Below are 20,229 nucleotides of genomic sequence, written 5' to 3'. Positions count from 1 at the left end.
TCATTCTACTTCTGCAATCTTTTATTAGATTCATCACACCTTGCTTTTCTACAGGTCATTTTTCACAAAATTGCCAGAATTATGTTTTTATAATGTACATTAGATCACGCCACCTGCTAATGGATTTGCATTACCCATAGAAAAAAATCCAAAATCCTTTCCATGGCTCAGTATGATCTGTTTCTTGGCACATCATAACGTCTACTTGCATACCCTGTACCCCATCCCACTCTTTCTGTGTGCCAGTTACTATTGAGTTTTTAACTAGCTAGCTCACCATGTAAGGCCACATCACACTTGGTATTTCCTCTTCCTGGATTGCTTTTTTCTGAAGTCTTAACAGCATTGCTTCTTTCTTGTCTGTGCTGACTCATTTTAAACATCACCTTTATCAGAAGACCTTCCCTGATCACCCAGTCCAAGGTAGCTCCCAGTCCTACTCACTATCATACCTTTCTGCTTTGTTTGCATTTATTCTTTTACTTAACAAATACTCGTTGAACACCTATTATGTGATGAGGAATGCAAGAATGTACCTGCCCTTAGTGGAGCTTTCAGTCCAGTGAAGGAGAATATTCGCAAATCGTCACTACCTGGTACTCCCACCCTGACCTCCCACTGTAAATAGAATGGAATATTCATAATTGCAATGAAGTTTTATTCCTGCTAAAATTAGTAGGATGATTTTCAGAGAGCTCATTCTTTCTCATATTTTTGCTGCTTGCCTCTGTAAAATTACCACCACAACTGGGCAAGGTATGACACAGGAACACAGCTACAGTGATCCAGTCCTCTCAAATTCATTATGCACATTCTTGTGGAAGTCACATTATCTGCTGTTTGTGTTCATTTTCTTGTTTGTAAAATGAGGTAGCCTTATCTGTTTCACAGGATTCTTGAGTGAATTAATTGTGAAAGTACTTGATAAACAGCACTATCCAAAAGTTGCTGTTTTTTTCTAATCATAATAATGATTTTCAGTTCCACTCTTGGCTATGTGGGCTTCAAATCTACACTTTTTTTTTGAGACAGGTTCTCTCTCTGTCCCCCAGGCTGAAGTGCTGTGGCATGATCATTGCTCACTACAGCCTCAATCTCCTGGGCTCAAGTGATCCTCCCACCTCAGCCTCCCAAAGTGTTAGGATTACAAACACATACCACCATGCCTGGCTAATTTTCTTTTCTTCTTCTTTTTTTCTTTTTGTAGATATGGGGTCTCATTATATTTTCCAGGCTGGTCTTGAATTCCTGGGCTCAAGTGACCCTCCCGCCTCCCAAAACCCAAACGTTGAGATTACAGGCCTGAGCCATCACGCTCAGCCGAATCTACATTTCTGATACTTAGATAAACATTTTTATGTTAATCAAATAAAATTAGATTTTTTATCTTCCCACAGAGCTGTTTACCCCTGACAATTTGTCTGCTTTGGTGAAATACATCATTCTCCTCCATTCTAAATTCAGTGAGTCTAATGCCTTGTCAATTTTCTTTTCCTATGCCTTTTAAAATGATTCTTTTCTGCCTATTTTCAAGGCTACCATCTAAGTTCAGCTGCTCGCTTCATGCCTCCTCTTGTGCTGCCTTCTAAGGCATCTCCACCATCCCCCTCAGCCTTCCTTTTTCCAAATCATTGAGAACTTTGCCTTTATTTTATCAGTTTATAATGTCATTCCCCTATTCAGAACCTTTGAAAGATGCTACCTTAATGCCTACATGATGGATTTAAAATTCACTAGTGTATTATTTAAAGTTCACCATAATCTGGCTTCAGTCCATCTTTCACTTTTGATCTCTTCTCATTCCTCTTTCTGACCACCCCACTCCAGCTAGATGGATCTGTTTCCTGTTCCCCGATTCTTTGCTTGACTTTGCAGCTGACTCTGCACACTTGTTCATGGCTTTTATTTGCCTGGTATTCTCTCTTCTCTTCTTTGTTCCAATCCTCTTCACCTTTTGGAACACTGCATATTTCTCTCAAATATTTATCTTGAATTTTTATCTTGAATTTTTATCTCCATTTCTGTTTTTGACACCGTATTCAACTTTGTGTTATTTTTTTGCCTGCGCATGCCTTATCAGAATTTTGATATTCTTTTATATATCCCAAGTGCCTTCCCCATAATAGAAACTTACTATATAAAGTGTCAACAGTAGTTGAGATTTTGTTCTATGTTGTGCTTTTTCCAAGAATGCAAAGGAAACCCCCCAACCCCCATTGCCTAGAAGAATGAGTTAAAATCTGCTCATGGTGCAGAGCATTGAACTTGTTGACTTCACCTCGTCCACTTTGAAAGGAATTAGGTCCCCTTTCTTGGAGAACTTGATTAAAGTTTATCAAACTAGAACATGTAAATTCTTATTTATCCTAATGAAACTAGTGGCATTTATAAAAGATTTTTCTCAGGAGACGGCTAATAAATTAGGGCTCACTGAGATGCATATTAAATGTTATCTGCAGATATTTCTAAATTTGCTGATAATTTCCCCATCTGCTTCTGAGGGGCTTCATGAAAACTTGCCTCTGTTTTCTTGTTTGCTAGGTAAACATAATACCAAGTCTGTCTTTGAGGAGCCTATTTTATTCTGATACTATAACAGCATACTTTTCTGTTTTTTCTACAGTACTTTGGAAGTTTGCTTGTCATTTTCTGTGTAGAACTGGCTTGTGGCGTTTGGACATATGAACAGGAACTTATGGTGAGTTCAAAATAGATATAATCACAATCTAAAACAACAGTTCAGCCTTTTAAATTAGATACTTGTATTAGTTCATTTTCACTCCGCTATGAAAGAACTGCCCAAGACTGGGTAATTTGTAAATTAACTCACAGTTCAGCATTGCTGGGGAGGCCTCAGGAAACTTACAATCATGGCAGAAGGTGAAGAGGAAGCAAGACACCTTCTTCACATGGCGGGAGGAAGGAGAAGTGTTGATCGAAGGGGGAAGAGCCCCTTATAAAACCATCAGATCTCTTGGGAACTCACCCACTATCAAAAGAACAGTGTGAGGGAAACCGCCCCATGATTCAATTACCTCCACCTAGTCTGTCCCTTGATATGTGGGGATAGGGGGATTACGACTCAAGATGAGATTTGGGTGGGGACACAAAGCCTGACCATATCAATACTTTAGAGTAATTTAGGCACATGATTATTAATTTGAATGTTTATGCTACGTGATAACAGTTAATAATCCCAATACTTCTGAAAACTAGCATTTTCTTTTCTGTGTCTAAAGCACATTTCCAAACCATAATTTGTAAAATTTTATTTGGTATACTCTGTATATGTCTTTAATTCCACAGGCTGCTTAAACATGGGTATCATAGACTAAATATAGTATATGTTCTAAAATAATTTTACCAATTTTGAAGTTAATAATAGAAAAGATTCACATTCACAAATGATTGGTTTGAAAATTCTTGAACACCTACATAAAGTCTTATAAAATGCTGACTGCAATAGTGAACAGATGACTAGGAAGCCTACATCTCCTGTTTGCGACAGGCAGAACCATTTTCCACCTTAAGTAAGAGGTGTATTTGAAGAGTTGCTGTGTGTTTGGCACGATCTAGAAACACTCTCACAGTTCCACACTTGGCTACTTGAAAATAACTATTCATCTTTTTTTTATCTTTTATTTCAGCAGTTGAAATGGTTGGGACAACTTTTATAGCTAGCATAAACGAGCATAACATTTCTCAGTCTTAAGATTTTTACTAGTCATGTTTGGCTTACCACTTGCACTTCACCCTTGCACTCACTGGGTATTATTACTTATTAACATTTGCTTACTTCATTGAGGGAAATTAGTGCATTTACTGCTAGTGATGTGATGTCAGACACTTTTGCATGTCTGTGAATGCTGGTTGTTTTCATGGAGGGAGGCCAGACTTTTTCCCCACAAACTTTGTAGAGTAATTCTGTTTTAGTAAAATGGTGATTTTCCATGTGTAGTTCTTGGGCCATCTGCAGTAGGAGCCACCCAGGATGATTCTTAAAAATATGCGTTATTGGGCTCCAGCCCAGATGTGCTCAATCAGAATGGAGGGGAAGGCAGGGAGGAACGGGCAAGGACTGGGCATTTGCATCTGTGACAAGTTCCCTGGTGCATCTTCAACATTTTAAAGTGTAGTAACTCTCCAGAAGAGAGAAAGATTATATTGTCTTTGTTTCAGAGCGAAGAGAGTCATTTGGCAATTGAACAGTAAAATAGAAGTCATTTCTGGTGCTGATGTAGTCTTCAAAGATTCTTTGGTGAATCTACTATTGTGCTTCAAGACTGTTTTGAATACTAAGTAGTAACCACAGACTAGTGGCTACTCTGCACACTCCAATTTACATGTCAGTGGTGCTTTGGCACACTCACACATATGTATCTCTGTGAAGACACTCATGCTTCCAATGTACAACGGCACTAAGTAAGTAGAGAGAGTTCCTGAAAAGGTGAAAAGTTAGCTCAGATTCTAACTAGTTTAATACAAAGTTAAGAGCTTTTAACAACATGAAATCTCCCATTAATATAGGAATTTGTTTGCTGTCTTTGAAAATCATATTTTCTCCCTGTCTCTGGAAACTTTATTAGGGGAGTGAAAAAGTACTTGACTCCAGGGAATCGGTTTCTGTGGTTTACTGGTCAAGAGATTGTCTCTCTTATTTTTTTCTGTTTTCAAATGATAAATGTGTCTCCTTGACATTTAAGCCATAGAGAGTACATCTTATCGTTAGTTCTGGATCCTGTTACCTCAGCTTTTTATTGTGTTCTGTTTGGTAATTAAAAGGGTTTTAGCAATCGGTTTACTTTCTTGTGGATTTTAAACATGGGCATTAGAGTATATATGCCATACCAATATTTGGTAAATCTTCTAAGATACAGCAAGTTCAAAATGAATTAACTTAAGATGTTTGAAATGAAATGTTTTGATTTTAAAGTAATTCTAAGAAATATGAGGAAATTGAAATGAATGTATTCTTGTTTAGACACTTTCTTCTATTCTGTTAAGAGGCCATCTGCAAATAGCTCCTGAGTCCTGCAGTGCTAAATAGGTGCCCACTGCCATTCCAGTTGAGGGCACACATCACTGTTTTGCTTTCATAAATCTTTCCCATTACATCACCAGGATGGAGCAAGGGCTGTTTAAAAGTGAAGTGTAAAAGCAGTTCTTTAAAAAAAGTTTGTCAGGTTTTTTATTGCTTTTGCACTAATAGCAGTGTGAATGAAAAGTACCATTAAAGTTTATTATCTGCCACATTTTGCAGAACCCAGCCTTTACATAGAATGGGCTTTGTGCTTTTAGCTGTTCCATGCAAGGAACCAATCAACCTGTGTGTTACTTTATGACCAGACCTCAGTATTTGTGCCAGAACCTCAATGGTCTCCTCTGTTTTCTTCCACATTTGGTCTCAGATTGATTGTGGTCACAATAAGGAAACAACCTGTATTTATTTTAGAAGGTAAAGTTTTAAAAAATTGATATATTAACTAAATCAAGTAACTTGACATCAGATAATCTGTTTTCTCATTATTTCTGTTTTTTTTTTTTGTACTGCTCTTCTTCTATTCATTATTCCTTCTCTAGATAAAATCTGTCAGTGATAGAGTTTCGGATTGTACATTTCTGGATAATTTATTTCACTTCCATTTATTTTATGCCCGAAAGGTTATGAGATAATACTAATTTATGGTGAGTAGCTTGAACTTTGACTAGTTCCCTGAACCTTGTTGAAGGCATATGAACACACAATACACCCGTTTAGCCCATTATTTGGGGGGAAAAAATGTGTGCCCAAGTGTTTGGATGTTTTATTGTGTATTTCCAAGTAATCAAAAAAAAAAGTTAACAAAGAAAAAAACGAAGATTTTCTGTGGTCAGGACTTTTGAAACTGCTTCTATCGATATGACTATCTTAAAAAATAAGATTTCATAATAATCCTAATCTCTAGTTCTGTTGGAGCCTTATTTGCTCATGTCTCCCTTTTTTCCTTTTTGGTTCTCTATCTTTGTGTTATTTGTTGAATGTCAAGCTTGCTTTACTAAGCCCAGTCTATATTACTTCATAGATCAGATGGGAATGTCTATCCAGTTTCCCAGAGTTGCCTTAATACTGTGTGTGTAATGAGATTTGCATTTGTATACCTCAATTTCTCATGGCCCTGCAGTAAAATCATAGCTTGATATACTGACCGGATTTCTGGCCAGTAATGACTGTTGTATTGTGTTGTATTACAACAATGAATGTGGTACTGTATACCTAAAGCTCTGTCATGATTAAATACTCTGTAATAGACATGGTGCTAGGTGATTGGAGAATAGAAGCACAAAAATGCTTTACTTTAAGAACTGTTCTTTCTTTTTAAATTATTTTTAATTTTTTTATTTCAATAGGTTTTTGGGGAACAGGTGGTATTTGGTTACATTAATAAGTTCTTTAGTGGTGATTTCTGAGATTTTCGTGCATCCATCACCTGAGCAGTGTACACTGTACCCAATGTGTAGTCTTTTATCCCTCGTCCCCCTCCCATCCTTCCTCCCGAGTCCCCAAAGTCCATTGTATTATTCTTATGGCTTTGTGTCGTATAGCTTAGCTCCCACATACGAGTGAGAATATACGATGCTTAGTTTTCCATTCCTGAGTTACTTCACTTAGAATATTGGTCTCCAATTCCATCCAGGTTGCTGTGAATGCCATTATTTTTTTCCTTTTTATGGCTGAATAGTATTCCATGGTATATATATTTTCTTTTCTTTTCTTTCTTTTTTTTTTTTTTTGAGACTGAGTCTCGCTCTGTCACCCAGGCTGGAGTGCAGTGGCGTGATCTCGGCTCACTGCAGCCTTCGCCCTCCGGGTTCACACCATTCTCCTGCCTCAGCCTCCCAAGTAGCTGGGACTACAGGCGCCCGCCACTACACCGGCTAATTTTTTTTTGTATTTTTAGTAGAGACGGGGTTTCACTGTGTTAGCCAGGATGGTCTCGGTCTCCTGACCTCGTGATCCGCCCGTCTTGGCCTCCCAAAGTGCTGGGATTACAGGTGTGAGCCACCGCGCCCGGCTGATATATATATTTTCTTTATACACTCATTGATTGATGGGCTTGGGCTGGTTCTACATTTTTACAATTGCGAAATGTGCTGCTATAAACATGAGTGTGCAAGTATCTTTTTCATATAATGACTTCTTTTCCTCTGGGTAGATAACTAGTAGTGGGATTGCTGGATCAAATGGTAGATCCACTTTTAGTTCTTTAAGGAATCTCCACACTGTTTTCCATAGTGGTTGTGCTAGTTTACATTCCCACCAACAGTGTAAAAGTGGAGAACTGTTCTTTCTAAAATTCTAACATACCTCTTAATTACAACTTTTGAAAAAGTGTTGATAAAATTATCCCAGAGTGAGGCTTGAGTTGAGCCAAATTCTTTCGCTTCTTAATTCTTTCCTCTTTGTTTTAGTACTATTATCTGCAGTTGCTTCAAAGAGCAACAACTTCATAGCATCTTGAAATCAAATGAAGGACATTTCTCTGCAGAGGTTATTTGTTATGTGAAAGTCTTCAGTATGTCTGTGGGATGTACAGTTAATTACTTGTTTGTGATTTCCTTGAGCATTAAAGTGATTTCTCATTTTTTTCCTTAGTACAAAATACCCCTTCATTTATCACAAAAATCTATACATTGAGATTGTCCAATAACTACATTGAATACTCTGAGCTAAATTTAGGCCATGAGCAAATATAAATTTAAAATAGTATTTGTCAATTATAAGACATTCCAAGTATGTGTGTGTGTGTGTGTGTGTGTGTGAATCTGTGTCTGTGTGTGTGTTATAGCTGTTGATATTTTGCTTTTTATCACCAGGTTCCAGTACAATGGTCAGATATGGTCACTTTGAAAGCCAGGATGACAAATTATGGATTACCTAGATATCGGTGGCTTACTCATGCTTGGAATTTTTTTCAGAGAGAGGTAAGTGCTACAATTTCTGAGGTAGAGAGAGTGAAGTAAGTGGTGCACCTTCAAACCAGATGTTTAAAGCTTTAGCTTTGGTAATTTCCTCTGTGCTGAAAAATTAAGCCTGTGATTCAGTAACCTCTGGTGCAATTCTTTCTTGAAAAATATCTTAAGTAACTTCATGGCCTGATTTTCTTCCCATATATACCATTTCCCCTTTATTTCACATGGTTCACATATATTTAAGAACATCTGAAAAGCCATTTTGCTAAATTATTGTGAAGTTTTCTTTTTATGAGAGTTAACTTGATAAATATCCAAGTTCCAGACAAATAGATTTTTTCATGACTTTTAGAGCTCTCAATATTTTAAACATAATTTTAGTTTAAAAAAAAATGATTGTTCTCATTTGGGACTTTGAAGTCTGTATATCATTAATGGCATGATCTGTTCAGAAAGACCTTGGTTAAAATCATAGCTGTGCTGCTTGCTATTAAGTGAGCTTCTATAATTTACATAACTCCCTTAAGTCCTGGTTTTCTCACCTTTAAAATAGTGATAATAAAAATATCTCTCTCTTCAGGTTATTAAGAAGATTAAATGATGCGATTTCATGTAGCCTATGGTTATTAACAATAACATTACAAAGTATAGGTGCGTTTAGCATTTCTTACCTAACCGCCATGTAGCACTGCACCCAACCATCTTCTCAAGTGGGGACTGTATTCAGATGTTTAAAATTTGGTGACTTGGAGTTAACCATTGATCTTGCTTCAAACCAAGCTCTTCTTCCAGGCAGTTTCCTTGTGATTGAAGTGACATTCCCAGATGGATAAGTATTTCAGTTTCCTTTAATTTATCTTAGTGCTAGGCCGCAAAGCATTTGAGAATTAGTGTCTTACGTGATAGATAGCAAGATCTCTGCTCACTTACTTTGTCCTGGATATGGGCAGAGGTTCAAGTCCAGGACAATCTCCAAATCTGGCTGTGTACAACTGTTGAGATGGTAAAAATTATCATTGTAACACAGATTTCCTGTTTATTTAAGTGCTTCCTAACTTTGTTTATTTATTGTATATTTGTGCTAAAAACAACACAAAGAGAAAATAAGCATTAGGAAATTTATAGTAAGTTATGTCAGCTACTGTCCTGAGTAGATGCTGCCCAGAGCTCGTTATTTTCTGGAATTTGTGATGTAGACAGTGATAATCCAGGTTAAAAAACAAAGTTGAGTTTTTTTCTGATGGAAGCTGCACCTAGATGGACAATGTACAAGTACTGCAAATGATAGCACACTTATTTTTAGATTTGTTACATGGTAAGTTTCCTCCTCCATTATCATAAGACTATTTTATGTAAATGGAGATGGTGAAGACCTCTGAGAACCTGAGGTTTTTAAAATCCCTTATATCCCTTATATTAGTTTGCAATGACTGCTTGCAGATGGCCATCTTCTCCCCGTGTCTTCACATTGTCTTCCATATATATATGTATATATATATATATGGAATATATATATGTGTATATATATGGAATATATATATGTATATATATGGAATATATATGTATATATATGGAATATATATGTGTGTATATATATATGGAATATATATGTATATATATGGAATATATATATGTATATGGAATATATATGTGTATATATATGGAATATATATGTGTATATATATGGAATATATGTGTATATATATGGAATATATGTATATATATATGGAATATATGTATATATATATGGAATATATGTATGTATATATATGGAATATATATGTATATATATGGAATATATATGTATATATATATGGAATATATATGTATATATATATGGAATATATATATGTATATATATATGGAATATATATGTATATATATGGAAGACATATATATATTAAATATATATATATTTAAATACCCTCTCCTAATAAGTACATCAGTCATACTGGATTAGGGCCCACCCTAATGACCTTATTTTAACTCAACAATCTCTATAAACTCTATCTCCAAATACAGTCACATTCTAAGGTACTGGGAGTTAGAATTTCAACATATGCATTTGGGTGGGGGACCCAATTCTAGAATAACCTGTATTGCAGAAAGCAACTTTATCAGGTGCCAGTCTCCTTTGCTCCTCATTCAATGCAATTCTATGCACATACCTCAACTTAGCGGACTCTCACTTAAGCCCCAGTGACGTTTGTTTAATACGTTTTTAGAATACTAACTTTAAAAAATGTGTTTATTTATTTATTTTAACATAGTAGTTGGAGCATAGGCTTTGGAATAGACTGTGCCATACTCTGGCCTGTAACTTTAGCAAGCTACTTGACTGTCAAAGGCCTCAGTTTACTCATATGTAAAATGGATGGTATTTTCTAGAGCTTGACACATTAGCAAGAGTAGTACTATCTCACAATACGATATTAAAGTAGACAGGAAAATGACAAGGAGATGTAGACCACAGTAATATGTGGGTATGATGTTGGGCTTACTTAAAGGAGTTTTCAGAAAAAGTTTCAGAATAAATTCATTATCTTCTGTTGAAGAAGGACAATTATATACAAATTCTTTCTAAAATAAAGTAAGTTCAGCACTGAGCATCGTATCCTTATAATGAGAAAGAACATTATATACTTATATTTGAGAAAGTCATTTATGTAGAATATCTTATTTCCTGACAAAGCCATATAAATAGGCTGTTTCTTGCTGGATGGAGTTAGAGAGTTCCAAGAGCTGTTCTGTCATCAACACAGAAAGGACTCATGTCATTAGCAAAGGAGAGAAATGGATTTTCTTTGAGTGCAAGAATTTAAAAAGATGGACTTGGAAAGTTAACCTTTCCTTGTTTATGATTTTTATGAAGTGAAGCCTTTATACTACATATATTATTTAAGGATATTTAATGTCTTATGTAAAATATGTGACATCAAATTATTGACTAAATTTGTGATGTTTATAGTATACTCATGACTTTGAGAGCAAGTTTAAAAAGGAAAAATATATGTAAAGTATTTTTTAAGTTTCTCAAAATTTCAGTATTACCCATAGCTTTCAGTAACTCATCATTTATAATACTCTTAAGATGATTTTTTTTTCCTGTTTAAAAATCAGACATTTAGGCCAGTGTAACAACGCAAAATACTTTGTGGTATTTTCATTGTTTCCTTTTGCATGAGAAGTTCGGAATTCTTCAAAATTAATTTTAGTTAAATTTTGAAATGGTGGGGGATTGTGATATTTTATGATGCAATGTCAAACCTGGACATAGATTGATCTGTTGGACTGCATAATTTGCATAGCCAGTCACTCTTGGCAAAGTTCTCAGTGACTGCCCATAGTCCTTGCTTCTGGCTAGAGGGGAAAGAGCAACCTCCCTCTCCACTCAAGGACAGAAAATTATTCATCACAGTTAATTGTTCTGAATCTAATCTATAGAGGTCCTTAAGCAGTGTTTCCAAACCTTGATCAGAGAAAGTTTTTGCTAATCTTTGGAGAAATAAGATAAAAAAGTAAAAATGTCAGTATAGTTTTTCTTAAATCCAATTTTATTCAAGCTAAAGGCACACCATTTCTTCTGAGATTATGGTAATAGAATATGAACATTTATTTCAAGAATCTTACTCAGTTGAATAAACATCAGTTGGCCAGACCTATGTTTATTTCTTAAAGTTTTTGGATATTTTACTAGCTGAGGAATTGGTGTCTGCTAACTTTTTGTGATGTGGGCTTTGGTCAACACATGTTTTTACAAAGATTACAGAAATTTTAATATAATATTTGAATATGTTGGGCAATAGAAAAATTTTATTAACTGGCCCTTGGTGGTTAGAGGTTTAATGATAAAGATAAGGTGTCACCTACTTGGGTTTGTTAGTGTGTATGTTCAATCTGTTGCTATGTATAGTCACTTGTAGATGAGCTTACAGTTAGGGAGTGAGTCTCAGTCATGCCTGATTTGCTTTTATGTGTTATGGGCATTATTACTCAGAATACTTCCATTATGCAATCGTTAGCCATGGTGTTCCTTTACTACATTTCTATCATCAACATAGACTGTACATATATCATTAGGTGATGACAGATATAGCTCTGGGTACAAAAATTTTAAAAAACTGATGTTTAATCTCCTATAAGTTAAGAAAATATTTTTGTGGTTTCTGAGGCTGACTAGTGATTTTTTTTTTTTTTTGCAGTTTAAGTGCTGTGGAGTGGTATATTTCACTGACTGGTTGGAAATGACAGAGATGGACTGGCCCCCAGATTCCTGCTGTGTTAGAGAATTCCCAGGATGTTCCAAACAGGCCCACCAGGAAGATCTCAGTGACCTTTATCAAGAGGTGAGGCCATATATGGTTAATTTATTATGGATAAATGTTTTCTTAGGAATAACTTTAAAGAATCAACAATATGCCAATGAAATTTTCCTTCTCTGTCTAAATGTAAAAGGCCTTAAAATTTTTCTCTGATATGGGGAGAAGCAGAAGAAAGCTAAAAAACAATATAAAAATCTAAACATTAATCACATTTTAATAAAGGGAAGTGGGAAAGACCAGGTTTTGTAATTAACTGGATTTTGAACTGTTTTGTTTTGAATCAAGTTCCTACTGCTTGGGGATCCTTTGAAACAGACACAGGCAGAGTATGCAGCTAACACTGGATGTGCAAGAAACGCAGGCTTTGGAGTTCCTGGACAGAATACGTATTTTAAGAGCCTCCACATAGACCACCAACACATAGGAGGGGAAAAAAAAGAACGTCTCCAAAGAAAATGCTACCGTGCTACTCTCCAGCTCCCCCTGCTGGCTAATGATTAGTGATGTCAGTTTTAGTTCACTGATTAAGTTTTATGCTCAGTGGCGGTAAAGTCAATCCTCATGTGGCCAGGAAATTTACATACTTGTGTTTTCTGGGAGAATTGATCAGAATAATCAATTACTCCATTTTAGCAGAAGTTTTCCTATTCATTCATTTTTACTGATGATTTTCAGACTTTGTTAGCAGTAAAATTCTATTTTCAGATTAAAATCTAAGACTGCACTGTCCTCTACAGTAGCCAAATAGCTACATGTGGCCATTTGAATTAAAATTAATTAAAATTAAAATGTCTGTTCCTCTGTTGCACTAGCTACATCTCAAGTGCTCAACTGCCACTTGTGACTAGTGGCCCCTGTCCTGGACAATGCAGATATAAGACATTTCTGTCATCACAGAAAGTTTTGTTAGGCAGTCTTTATCTAGAATGGAAATGCAAAATGTGAATCAGATAGAAAGGAAACTGCTTAGGCTAAGGGGTTGGGATCATTCCCCACATACATCTCTAGTCAAGTACCTGGTATCACAAGGCACTGCTCACACTATTCATAATATAACTCATGTATATATAGTAGGGCTGTAAAGAATGAAAATTTAAAACAAAACACAACAGGATTTATAACACCTGCATTTTGATATATTTCAAGGTGGTTATCTTAGGAGGTTATACTTTTTATTCCTAAGAATACTACCATTCAAAACATCTTTTAGACTCTCTGCCAAAGGCAGTTGTTGAGATGGGCAGTCAATTTATATTGTAAATTAATTAATTTGGATGTTGTAATTAATTAAAAGAATGCTGTACTACCTATACAAGTGATCCATTATATTCATAGATATGAGTAACTCTGGGCTGTTACTCATATCTCAGAAGACAAGAATATGTCACCATTTAAGGATATCCAAAATAAAGTGCTTTGGGCTCTGAAGGCATGCCCCAAAGGAGAGTGCCAAGTATTTTTTAGGAGTTTAAAAATTGTTATAATTTCCTAGAGCTGCCATAACAAAGTCCCACAAACTGAGTGGCTCTGACAATGTAAATTTATTGTCACAGTGTTCTGGAGGCTAACTCCAAGATTAAGGTGTCAGCAGGGTTGATTCCTTCTGAGGGCCGTGAGGAGAAATCTATTTCATGCTTCTCCCCTAGCTTCTGGTGGTGTGCTGACAATTTTCCTGGTTCCTCGTCTTTTAGAAACATCACCCTGATCTGTTTCATCTTCACATGGTGTTTTCCTTGTCTGTATGTCTCCAAATTTTCCCATTTTATAAGAACAACAGTCATATTGGACAAGGGGCCCACTGTCCTCCAGTCGGACCTCATCTTAGTTACATCTGCAACAATCCTATGTTCCAATAAGATCACATTCTGAGGTACTAAGCTCTTTAACATACAAATTTTGGGAGGACATAATCCAACCAATCACAAGAATTATTCAAACAATTGAATAATTCAGGCTTTTTATTTTAAAAGATGATCAGAATACTTTTTGTCATGCTCACACTGCTGAGAAGCGTTATGTTTGGATGTTATTGTTTTATACGTACTTTGTTTAGAAACATTTGGCTTTGAATGAAAAGGAATATACAAAATATAGTTTATTGAACAGAAAGTTGTTGTAGGTTAGTGTCTGTAGGTTCTTCAGTGATTATGGCACTGAACCTAGTTCTTTTGTTTTGGGTGAAAGCTGAATATTGGCTAGTGTCTGTAGTAGGAATCATCAACTAATAAATGCAGCAAACTCCTGCTTATTCCATAAAACGGAAAACAGTACTAATATTTCTGAGGTAGTATTACATATAAACATATTATGGATATTCAAATATACTATAACTTACTATTAGACATTAAAAGAACAGATGGCTACAGTATAGTTAGAAGTATAGATGTGTAAGTTGAAAACTACCAAATTTCCTAGTGTGAATTGTCCATTTGTTAATTTTTACTGGTAGCAAGTCAATATAGACAATTATTGGGCCACAACATTATGGTATAATTTGTATCTGCTTTAGTGATTAATACTGATGATATGATTATAACTACTATTGATCATGAGATCAACTTACCGGATCTTCCCATAAAGTCTGAATATGGACTAATTCTCTTCAGTTTTACTTTATTTAGCTGAAGACTGTTCCACATTAAACGTTTAATATAATTTTATTGTTGTAAAAGTACAATTCATCCTCACTGCTTTTCTTAGATTGTTTTCACTAATAATACTACTTTATAAAGGGATGCTTTACTTTTAGGATATCTATAATTGCTTGGTCCATGAATTTTGAAATTGAAACAAGCCATACTATTGTGCATGTGCAAGTTGATAGCCCAGATTATTTTGAAATTTGTTCATATTTTTATCTGAAGAATTTTAATAGCAAGCTGGCATTGTCAGCCATGAGATGTTCTTTAGACATAGACTTCCAGCTAAGATGGGGGCTTATTATATCAGAGTAACCTGCTTTTGCATTTTACAACTAATAGCATATGCTGATATTGGTAATTATATAGTATGCAATTATATGCATAGTTGATTTACAAAAGAGGATCATTTAGTAGTTTTATGGCATAAGTACAATTAAATCCATAATTAAAAATAAGACATAATTCCACTTTGCCCTGGAGAACATATGTTTCCTAATTACGGTGTGTCCAGAGATCATTCAGTAGGAAGATGAGGGTTCCAAAAGGAGAAATAAGTGAGGAACAGCTGGAGGTATTTGGGATGTTTATTCAGAAGTTGAGAGCACTGAAGGGAGATAGTTGAGATGTGTTCAAATATTTCAAAGTTCATAATTCAGAACAGGAACTAGACTTACACATTGTTGCTCCAAGGGCCAGAAGTTACAGGAAGGAAATTTTGAATCAATAGAAGGAAGACCTTGCTCATCAAAATCCATCCAATTGTGAGACAGGTTATCTTGTAAAATAGTGAGTGTCTCATCACTAAAAATATTGAAGTCAAGGTCAGATAACCATGTCATTGGTAGTGTAGAATGGGTTTTTAAATTAAGAATGAATCCAGACTAGATTAACCACAAGGTCTCTCTTATCTTTCATATTCTGTAAGCTCAGAGATAAAAACTGGCTTTCTTCCTGCAATCATTCTTCAGTAGTCTGAAGTCAAGGAAATAAATCATTCTCAACCATCTGGTGGCCTGCATGGTCCCTGACCCAATAATATTTTATGACGCATTTGGAAACCTGTGAAAAATGACAGCAGAAATATAGCGACAATTGCACATTTAGAAACATTCAGGAGCCTTGTTAGGTTTGGCACACAGCTCTTCAAATATCCATAATAAGCTATAAACTTGTATTAAAGTATAGGTTTAAAAATCTATAATGAAAATACCTCTGACCCTCAGTTTGGATCTATCACATTCACTCATTCAAAATGATGATACGATAACCAATATTCATTCAGAATATTTTGTGATTGCCTACTGGGTTCCATTTGCTCTTCTAAATGCTAGGGATATAGTAGAGAGTGCTGCAGACAAAATTCTCTCCTCCTGTGTAATTTATATTCTAGTTACGGATACATACATTTAACAAGAAAAAAAACAGCAATAGAAAATAATTTCAGGTGGTGGTAAGCACTTTGAAGACTCTGAACAGGGTAATGTGCTGGAGCTTTGTTGGTGAGGGAGTTACTTAAGATAGATTGTTAGGAATAGGCCCTCTTAGGAGGTGATATGTGAACTGAGACCAGTTGATGAAAAGTAAGCACCCATGCTGGGAAACAGTGTTTTTGGCCGAGGAAACTGCAAGTATAAAGGCCCACCCTTGGGTGGTCTGGGCCCATGATTACTGACAGCCCACTCCCCTGTTCTTTGGAATCACCTGTGTAACCACACTCTAAATGCGAGGTGTAAGACTTGGCCTTGGCAAAATATCAGACTCAGAGTTTAAGTTGGCAAAGCACAAGCCTATGGTATCTCTTGTCTTCTCTCACCTGCTGAGTTTTTCATCATATCAGTTACTGAAGTGCAGTGTCTTGACTTGATCTGGAGAAGAGAAACATAAATAAAAGACATAAAAGACGGCAGTTAGAAAACAAGTCTTTACAGAGCAGGGACACTCAACCTTTTGCCCATGGACCAGGGCTCTTCTTGGATGGACTTCAAGGAAAAAATGATACTGCAAAAATTGTTTTCAATATTTTATATCCATTTTTTTTCCAGGAAATAGGAACCATAGCTTTCCTCAACTCTTCTTGGGGTTCCATATGTAAGAGAATAAGAAAACACAGTTGTAAAGAATAGTTGCAGCACTTACTGTCTCAGATAGGAAACTTAGCATAAGTAGCCCCTCAAAAAGGCTGAAATGCCATTTTACTCCTCTGTGTGCTACCTCAAGAAAAATAAATGGAAGTAAACAGGCTCACAATAGGCCCTGCTTCAAATGGACTGACTCAAAATGTAAAACAAAGAGGGACAGAACGTCAACTAAAATATACCTCCAGAGACACATTTCTTTGTCTAGTAGTTAGAAGAAAGACTACTGTTCAAATATATTGGCTGCTTCTTCAGAAAAGTAATATTCCGACAGATTTATGTAAGGGCTGGACACAGACATGTCCTCCACACTTGGGTGCCTTTGGGACACTTTTCCTTTAGACCCTCAGACTTTCTGTGTTCCATGTATTGGGTTTGAGTTTTAAATATTCTTAATAATTTCCACTTTGACAAACCCATTTATGCCTCTTTAGAAGTTTATTTATTTCTTCTCCCAATGCTAGAAAACATTGACAAATAAAGGAAATTGGGAACAACAGGGGGTGTGATTTTGAAGGGATGTGATGTTTTTCTCTGAGTCTTGGCTTACAGGAAAAAGAACCTCATGATGACAAGTGTGTATGGGTTACCAGTCCTCACAGAAGGTAAACAGACTTGTAGAGGTGCTCCTCCAGGTTAAAAGCGAGGGTAGTTCATGTTGCTAAGGAAAAAAAAAATCATTTAATGACACTTGTTAAAGACAAGATAAGGAGCCGGTTACGGTGATTCACGCCTGTATTCCCAGCACTTTGGGAGGCTGAGACGGGTGGATCACTTGTGGTCAGGAGTTTTAGACCAGCCCAACATGATGAAACCCTAACTCTACTAAAAATACAAAAATTAGCTGGACGCTGTGGTGAATGTGTGTAGTCCCAGCTACTTGGGAGGCTGAGGCAGGAGAATCACTTAAACCTGGGAGGTGAAGGAGAATCACTTAAACCTGGGAGGTGAACCTAGGCGGTGAAGGTTGCAGTGAGCCTAGATTGTGCCACTGCACTCCAGCCTGGGCGACAGAGTGAGACTCTGTCTCAAAAAAAAACAAAAACAAAAACAAAAAAACGATAAGGAAAACTATTTCAGCAGGGATTATCGGGATAGGAATAAGGCCACTGCAGTGTGGTCTTGCAGTGGGGGAGACAGATTAGGCTCAATTCAGAATACAACACGGGCAAGTGGGAATTTATAGTCAAGGAACAGGTTGGGGGTCAGAGGATGGAAAATCATTAAGAGGAAACATAGTGGTGAGGGATGGGATTCTATCAAACCTTACCTAACAAGATTCGTACTGAAGGCAGGCCAGGGTGATCAGACATCAGCTGGACGATGGGTGGATAAGGAAGAAGCCAGTTAGATATCAAGGATGATCAAGTATGAAGAATGGGGAATCTCACCATTCTTACCAGCTTACCAAGATTCTTGCTGAAATTGGACAATGCAGAGACAAACACCAAGTCCAAACATCAAGGTTCGGTTGAAAAAGAACTCAGTGGAGCCTGAACAGAGTTTGGTCATGGAGAGAAACTGTATCAGTGGTGAACCATGTAGGATGGGCTGTTTGAGGGTTTTATTCTCTCCGTTGAGTGTTGTATGATGTTTGAGTTCATGAATTCACACTCTGAGCCCTCATCCTGATTAGAAATACTGCTCTCACCTGTCTCCTCTAAACTCTGCTGTCCTTGGCAAATGATATTTGTTTTATAACCAATATTATTTTTTCTGGGCGATATTTTAGTTCTCAACACTTTTTGTTAACACTCCTTTCCTGCTAACATCTTTGACCAATTAGAAAGATGAGCCAATACAGTATGTCTGTTTGTTTTGACTGACAGAAATAACTTTTGCTTTGTAATTTTCATATACAACATTCTATTATAATAAATATTTAATATAATAAATATTTATTTAATATATTTATTATATATAATTAAATTAAATTATATAATTAAATTATATAAATTAAATTATATATATTAAATTATACATATAAATAAATTAAATATTATAATAAATATTTAATATAATAATGATATAATTATATAAATTATATATTTAATTATTTATATATATTTAATTATATATTTATATATATTTATATACATAATTATATATATTTAATTATATATAATTATATTTAATTATATATATTTAATTATATATAATAATTATATATATAATTAAATATATATAATTAATTAATTAAAAATAATTATATATAATTATAAAAATAATTAAATTGTATATAAATTAAATTATATATAAATAAATTAAATATTATAATAAATAATATAATAAATATATTAAAAATAAATGTTTCCTCATCACTCCTGAGCCGTAAGTGGAGATCTGACAGAGTGTTGTGGGAATAAAAGGCCATGGTTGGGAGTGGACTTGGCCTTCTGGCAAGCTCCACCTAGTTATAAGATCAACTGTTTTTTTTCCCAGACAACCCAGCTCTCTGGTTATTAGTAGGATTCTACTTCAGACCAAGTAAATTGCCACACTTGAAACAAAAAATTAGGGGCAAGTATTAAAAGAGAAGGCTAAGGCAGGGAGTGAGAAGTCATAGCTTAGACCTCCAGCTAGGTACTGGCTAGTTACACCAACATAGAAGTTGGTCAAGTCTGCATAGAACAGATTCCCCACATCAGTGGCTAAAAGAAAAGGTAGGAATTAGAAAATATTTAAGTGGGGCACCAAAAAAAGGAGGCTGATACAGAGCAGGCAATCCTTAATTGCTATTGTCTTTATGATTGAGATACCCAGTGGGAACACATAGTAGTGGTAGTAACTCTTTGGGCTTCTAATCTTGAAGAATAAGTAGCTGTAAGCCACGTGCAGAAAATATTAGGGTGGCACAGGGTCGAAAAAGGGCATTCCCAGCCAAGAAACAATGGGGCAAAGTTAGAGCTGGAAGCAAGAGAGCACAGCTGGAGCACAGGGTGTGAGAAGGGCCATATTTACAGGGATACCGAAGGCAGGGATTGGATTCTGAAGACTCCTGTATGTCCTGATAATATGTGGGCATTTTATACTGAAGTCTGCGAATAGTTGCCAAATAAAAAGGGAAACATATTCACAAATTTGAGGCATTACTATAAAAAGACGGTTTAGGACAATGTAGTCATACAATTCTGATTTTTTAATAATGAAACTTTGTTCTCAGATAAACATCCATAAAGC

General features: G+C 35.7%; 1 protein-coding gene across 5 annotated transcripts in view; it reads left to right on the top strand.

Moving 5' to 3' along the window:
* TSPAN12 (tetraspanin 12) overlaps window positions 1-20,229 on the top strand; it is a 71,583-nt gene that overhangs the window by 40,146 nt on the left and 11,208 nt on the right. For all 5 annotated transcript variants that reach the window (XM_055392187.2, XM_019031781.4, XM_019031783.3 and 2 more), the window contains 3 exons: window positions 2,624-2,698; window positions 7,855-7,962; window positions 12,153-12,296. In XM_055392187.2, coding sequence (XP_055248162.1) covers window positions 2,624-2,698; window positions 7,855-7,962; window positions 12,153-12,296 — 327 coding nt within the window. The remainder of the gene's footprint in view (window positions 1-2,623; window positions 2,699-7,854; window positions 7,963-12,152; window positions 12,297-20,229) is intronic.

This window comes from Gorilla gorilla, chromosome 6, assembly GCF_029281585.2.
Source record: "Gorilla gorilla gorilla isolate KB3781 chromosome 6, NHGRI_mGorGor1-v2.1_pri, whole genome shotgun sequence".
NCBI lineage: Eukaryota > Metazoa > Chordata > Mammalia > Primates > Hominidae > Gorilla > Gorilla gorilla.
The sequence above is the reverse complement of the archived record's forward strand: the minus strand, read 5'-3'. Positions and strand labels throughout refer to the sequence as shown.